This window comes from Schistocerca serialis, chromosome 8, assembly GCF_023864345.2.
Source record: "Schistocerca serialis cubense isolate TAMUIC-IGC-003099 chromosome 8, iqSchSeri2.2, whole genome shotgun sequence".
NCBI classification, from domain to species: domain Eukaryota; kingdom Metazoa; phylum Arthropoda; class Insecta; order Orthoptera; family Acrididae; genus Schistocerca; species Schistocerca serialis.
The window spans coordinates 113,040,043-113,047,013 of record NC_064645.1 but is presented as its reverse complement, the minus strand read 5'-3'; the positions used below and the strand labels follow the sequence as shown (position 1 = coordinate 113,047,013).

At 41.1% G+C, this 6,971-nt stretch overlaps 1 protein-coding gene across 1 annotated transcript; it reads right to left on the bottom strand.

The window, feature by feature from the left end:
- Window positions 1-5,149: 5,149 nt before the first annotated feature.
- Window positions 5,150-5,713, bottom strand: LOC126416862 (circumsporozoite protein-like). The gene has a single exon (XM_050084746.1). The coding sequence runs from the start codon at window positions 5,711-5,713 to the stop codon at window positions 5,150-5,152; it is 564 nt and encodes a 187-aa protein (XP_049940703.1).
- Window positions 5,714-6,971: the final 1,258 nt, after the last annotated feature.

Here is a 6,971-nt window from a genome sequence, read left to right as displayed (position 1 = left end):
GATTGCTGTGATGCGATCTACTTTCTTTTAGTGCTCTGCTTGCTGATAGTCGCATTTTCACACGCTTTGTTATTATCTATGGTGCTGTGTTATTTAATTTATTTTCGAAATATAAAATTACGTTTGTTGAGGGTGTAGAAGCTATTATGCACTCAGACCGACAGCTGAAACACAATATACTTTCAACTCCAACGCTCTTTATTTATTAAGCGAATCAATATAGAAACTTGGAATGAAATTTAACTTCCACTTCGAAGTTAAAAGTGTACATTGTTGGCTACTGTTAGTTGCCGGTTCAAGTACTTGCAGCAGGAACTCTTCTCCTTCGAGAACCAAACTCGTACGTTCGCTCATCCATTACCCAACAAGCGCGAAATCAAGATAGAGAAAACAGGCAACAAATAGCGTATTACATTCTCCGTTTCCCCCGGCACAATTAATTTACGACGATGCGACATGGTTTTCTCCAAGAATGCGATATTGCATCTTCTATAACTGAAGCGATTCTACGATTTGTGCCATTATTTCGACACTCTTCTTGTCTGTGAGAGAGCCGCCCTGTACGCATCCCCAAGGCGCAGAGCACGTTATCAGAGTGTTAAGTATAGTTCTCTAATTTTCCTTTCTGGATTTAAATTTAATCCGTAGCAGTTTAGTCTGCGTAACAATCCGGAGTTCCCCATTCCGTACGGCAAGATTTGGGACAATATTTGAGTTTTACGCAATACAGCATTCAATTGCAAACAAGCCAATCTGATGGCAGTAAACAACGTGTTCGGATTTGTAATTTCGGTATGTGCATTGAGATGGAAGATAACACTGTCTTTTCAGGTTTAGTGTTCAGTGATGAGGGTAAATTTAAACAAGAGAAGTGTAGCGACAGAACGTAAGAATTTGGGTACACAGCAACGTAGACAAGCCTGAGGGAGACTCTCCAAAACTTCATGTGCTTGATCCATTCTTCGAGAACACGTTTAAGGAACCTTCTTTTTGCGGAGAAGACGATTACAGGATTTTTGTTACCTAAACATCGCAGATCTGGCTTTTTCAGTATTTCATTTCTGAACATGACGGAGTACCACCTAAGTGGTACCATCTCCTAAATTGTGAGAGCATTTCTCAGTAGTGAGCTGCCTCCAAGGCAGATCGCCGTATGGGGGGCGGCCCTCCCATTGCAACACTGGGGCCAAAGCTCATCTCATCTCACGATATATGATCCTGCTTTTTTCACTTTTTATGTGTATTAATTAGTGCTATGAGGACAGCCAGTAAAGTACTCTCTCATACGTGAAGGGAAAATATAGAAAACAAGAACAATATCATATTAACCTACATTAAGATATTTATTTAACATGGCATAACAATAACTCCCGCAACATTTGCACATTAATGTCTCCCCTGATGAAACGTGTGAGCCGTGTATGTGTCTATAAATTTGTAAATCTGAGCCGGTGGGTGGCAGTACCTTCCACACCGACAAATCGTGAAACTCTTCGGCCATCATTGTGAAAGAGCAATTTTCTCATCTGAGTATATCTTTTCCTCTCAGAGTCACTTCCTGTGTTATGTCTGGACATGCACATCTGCACCGACATTCGAATTAATCTTACTGAATATTTCGCAACGCACATACATAAATTTCAGTTAAACGAACACAGGACTACCAACGAGAAAGAGCTAATTGAATTAACTGTTCTAGTATCAGTAGACTGAACTGTTTTTTTTTCTTTTTCGTTTGCCGAACACACCGCCTCGCTCACACTCTGATAAGAATGAAATTAGCTTTCGTACTTCAGTAAGCACAGCGACACCATAAGCTGGGCTCACAGGCAAACTGGTCGTGGCGTTCCCGTGTGACAGCGTACGTCTGTAGCAACAAGTTGCCAACATTTCGTATAACACTGTCTTGTATGCAATTAGATACAAATACAGTATAAGGCATCTAGGCTCCTCCTCTGTCGTTGACAACAGCTATTAAAATCCTACTCTATAAAGGAATATTTTAATAGCGTAAGGCAATACATTACTACAAAAAAATTGAAAAACATATCTTCAATGATCATGAAGTAACGTAAAATTTGTTCTGTAGTTCACTACGTGAAAGAATGAAATTTTTCACGCACTATTCGCGAGTGGAACAGAGTTGGATAGATCAGATAGTGGTGCCGAAAGTACCCTCCGCCACACAACATTAGGTGGTATGTGGAGTATGATGTAGAGGTATATTCGGAAATCGCATTGGCATATTTTGTATTTGAAGCAATAATTTTTGCCTTTAGATATTTCGCTCCTTAATTTACACTTACGTTCAAAAGAAACACGATTACAAAAATGCTGTAATATATGGAGACTGAAACATTGTGTAGCAACAGTAAGACGCAGTCAGTTAACAGAGCATGCATCGTCGTCTGGGTTGTCTGTCAACAATGCAGTGCCGCTAGAAGCGATCTGTGCCGTTGCTCAGGAACATTGCGAGTTCGTATAGTTCTCGTGCGCTCTAGTATTGTCTCGAGGTGTTCTGAGAAAGCCGTAACTTAACAGTTAACTTAAAGAAGATAGTTGTGAAAGCTTCGTATTACCATCTGAGAAGAAGCCTAAACGTCCATTTTTCCAGCCGGACACCAGTTCTTCGGAACAGGTATGTAATAAGTGGTCCTTTCTGTCCTTGTCCGCCGTTAGACAGACATCAATTTCGCACACACAGGATCGAATTACACTAAGTAGTCCAAAATTACACAAAAAGCTCCTACAACTGCTTAGGAATTAGTACAAGATGCACAGAATAGTACAAGACACACACAACATGCTCCCAGACAAAACAGTTGCTCATAGAGGTAGGCGTATACATGGTACTCGTTTGAAAATCATAGATCGTAGATCAGATTCATTGTTTTCATAGCCGACTAGCGAATTTTGTATTAATTTTGCAATAATTTTCTATTAAAATATTCGACCAACTTAGCTGTTCTCTCTCTAACCCAATTTAGATGTTTCATGTATTAAATTATTAAGCGACTTGTTTCTGTGTATGAATGGTTAGTCTTAATATTTGTGTGTGCATAATCCATATCTTCCACGGCACTCCTGGTTTAAATGATCGTGTAATTCATATATGGTTTTGAGTCGGTTTTACCGGCAGTATTCTGTACAAACAATCTACGGTAAATTAAAGTTTTCCTGTTAAATACACGTTTGTTCGTGTGCTTCCCTTTTTAAGATGTAATCCTAAAAGAAATACCTTTGCTGACATTCAGAGCCTCAGCCGGTATTTATTCAGTCCCCTGTCAACGTTTTCGCAGACCAGATTAGCTCAGATGTGTATGATTTTTAATATATTTAAGAGCACTTAACAATCTGATTCTCCTGCAGAATTAATTAAGGATTATCAAGCTATATCAAAATTCCATACATTTGTCCTTAACTGAAGGCTATCAACTAAATGTTTTTTCTTTCGAAACAAATGTGCGAAATAAATAGGTATTACATGGTGGCTCGAGATACCTTCTTTAATATAATCCCAGTTGAAGTTCACATAATACTGTTTCATGCTACGTAACAGAATAATTATCCATCGACCCATCTAACTGTGTAATTGGACTGGTACGTTACAACCGTTACATTTTTGCGTTATTGTCTACTCCAAGTGTGATCCGTTGAAAGACCACCGCATTCACACACAATGTCAGACAATATTTAGTGTGTTTATTTCCTGCAGAAGATGTTTCGCCGGTTTCGCCGGTGGCTGCCCTGCTGTACCACTGGGGAGGGGAGAGAGGCAGACGACCCGCCGGAGGAGAAGACCGCCCCTGGCCACCCACTGGACAGCATGGAGGTGAGGTGCGCCGTGGTGCCTGCCTTCTGAGAGGCATCGACGGAGCAGCCTACTTGATTTAAAAGCGCTATTTTCATCTATGACTATTAGGTACTTTGTGAAACCTTGGCAATCTTTCAAGAAATGTCACTTTCTTCAGTTGCGGGATTCGCTACTCTCATGTTAAGTGGTTAGTCCTTATACTTCGATGGGAATCGAAAGTGGCACTCGCATAAGGTGTCAAACGTATTTCTATTTTTATCTATCGATCAAGGAACTATTTACCGACAGTAATAGTGGGAAATTATGAGGAAAACATAAATGTGGCATGTTATATAGTGGCTTTATTCTAATTAGCATAAACATTATGCCCATTGTGTAAATCAACATTGAAAGCTCTCTCTCGTGGGATTGGGAATACGTGGTGCGTAATGAGGGTATCGAAACGGAGCACAAATAAATGAAGAGTCATTGCAGCGACCATACGGGTCGATAATGCGGAAATGCACTGACTTCCTGAGAACGGGTAGTCTGCTGTGTCAAGTGCTTACGGACATTCATTGGTAAATGGGTAACTTGTTTCGCTGTCGTGAGCTATGAAAGGAGGTTGATTGACGGTGAAACCTGCAGTAGCCGATAAGAGCTTAGCTGTGTTCTCCTCATCACGGTACATAACGGTCGGAATCTTTAGCGGAATCCAGAGCAGGATTGGAGGCTACCTGTGGCAGTTGTGACGACAGGGCAGATTTCTGGTACAGGCACAAAGGCCTAATCTGCGACGTCGAGAACCTCTTGTGTATTGTATTCTTGAGGCGGCTCAACACCATATTAAATATTCGGTCATATTATTTTGGATCGTCAGTATAAGCTTGTAGGACACAGATCACCATGAAACCCAGCAAGATGTATAGGCCCATGCTCCCCTCTGTTCTCGTAAGTGCAGAAGTGAGCTCACACGCACGGTCCATACAAGCGATTGGGAGATATCACAGTCATGTTGTGAATGGGACTGTCTCATTGTGTGGAACGTCGAACAGTGATAGTCTTTTGCTAATGTTTAGAATACTACGCAGAATAACAAGCTCTTAAAGATCCAAACCGGACAAATAAAATGCACGAGAATAATTTATACACCTATATAATCTCACAGTATTTATAATGTCACTATATTGACTGTTAAAAAATTCTTACTTTCATTCGATTTAAATATGTACTTAATAGATGTACTAAAGAACTGGCAATATTTAATGTTACTTTAAAGATCCAAATTATTGTGAATAGATCTTCTCTCAATTTTTATCACATGGAACACGTTTAGCAACATCTTAACATCATCCATTATATCTTTTCCTCACAGGAGCCAGCATTAGCAACAACAGCGGCGTCACCAGCCACGTCGCCCACTACAACACTGCAGGTATCGCCAGCCACGTTGCCGGACACAGGAGGAGAGCCAGCAGAAGCCACAAGAGAAGAGGCGTCTCCACCTGCGTCACCATCCACAGTACCAGTTGAACGACCAGCTGCACCACAAGTCGTTGCACCAGCCACGTCACCAGCCACAACAAGAGTGCCCAAGGAGGCTACAACAGAACTGGAGTCTCCAGCCGTATTGCCATCCACAACACAACTTGAACCAGCAGCTGCTACACACGTGGCATCTCCCGCCACGTCCCCATCTACAACACATGTCTCATCAGGCATAACACAAGTGACGTCGGCACCTACAATTGAAGTGGCGTTGCCAGTCACAACAAGAGCATCTCTTCGAGCCTCATCGTCAGGCAAAACATCACCAGCAGCCCATCTAACCACAAAACGTGTAGCCTCCGTACCTTTAGGGCAGGTGGTGTCCAAAGCATCGTCGTCTGCCACAACACGAATAGCATCCGCCATCCCCATTGCCTGCTACAGCATGCATCCTACCACCAGTCCTGTTGCCAGATACAACACTCATCAAGTCACCAATCCTGTTGCCAGATACAACACTAATCAAGTCACCAATCCTGTTGCCAGATACAACACCCATCAAGGCACCAATCCTGTTGCCAGATACAGCACACGCTGTGTCACCAGTCCTGCTGCCAGATACAATACCCATCAAGCCACCAATCCTGTTGCTGGATACAGCACACGTTGCGTCACCAGTCCTGCCGCCCGATATTCCACGTGTTCTGTCATTAGTCCTGCTGCCAGATACAACATGCATTCTCTCACCAGTCCTGCTGTCGGATACAACACGCGTTCTGCTACCAATCCTGTTGCTAGCTACACCATGATTCGTGTAGCAAGATTTTGAATGTCAATGAAATATATCGTTTGTTCTTATGACACTTTTGGTTAAATAAAAACGAAATTTTATGCGTTATGTACTGAGTCTATTTGTAATGATGCTGATATATGCGTATGGATAAACGACACTGTAAGGTGTGTGGATGTATTTTAATGTAACCAGCAAAACATAACCTTATAGCCTTCTAGTACTTCACAATTCATCCTAAGTAATTTTACAGATGCCAGTTCTACTACAGTGTTAGTTGACAAGAAAAGAATGAGTTCTTATTTAGAAGTAAAAGGCACGAATTGGAGCGTTGTGACTACTGTGCAAACAGATAAAAATCTCTTTCATGGCTATGATTGCGCTGACATATTGGAAAGCAGGGCACAGGATTACAGTTTTACAGATCGATCACATTTTCAATGAAATTTAAACTGAAACAATCTTGCTCTGTGACTAGATTGGATACTTGACGGCAGCTAGTTTTCCTTTTGAGTTATTCGTAGGTATATCAACAGAGTCATTCCTCCCAAACACCGTTTTGTGGATTTCGCTGGCTCTATTAGCTTTGTTTTATTACTCGCGTAACAACTATCATATGAGGTAAAATATGTTGCTACGATAAGAGCTCCGAAATACTTTTTAGGGATCCTGTGCTGTGGCTTTCTTTGGATCATTAATTCTCAACAAAACAAATTGTATTACGTTCTTATGGTTCTGGATCTGTCTTTCTATTAAAGGAACATTTTTTCGTTACTGTAACTCGCCATAAAGTTCAATATATCTTCCTTATTTTACAGTTATTGGAAAGGTTACTGAAAATTATTTCGTTATCAATACTGATGTTACAGTACGCAATGTTCGTTCATCATCAAAATTTTC

Bases quoted from the DNA above. Each gene is read 5' to 3' on its own strand.
- LOC126416862 (XM_050084746.1), bottom strand. From the start codon at position 5,713: ATGGGGATGGCGGATGCTATTCGTGTTGTGGCAGACGACGATGCTTTG.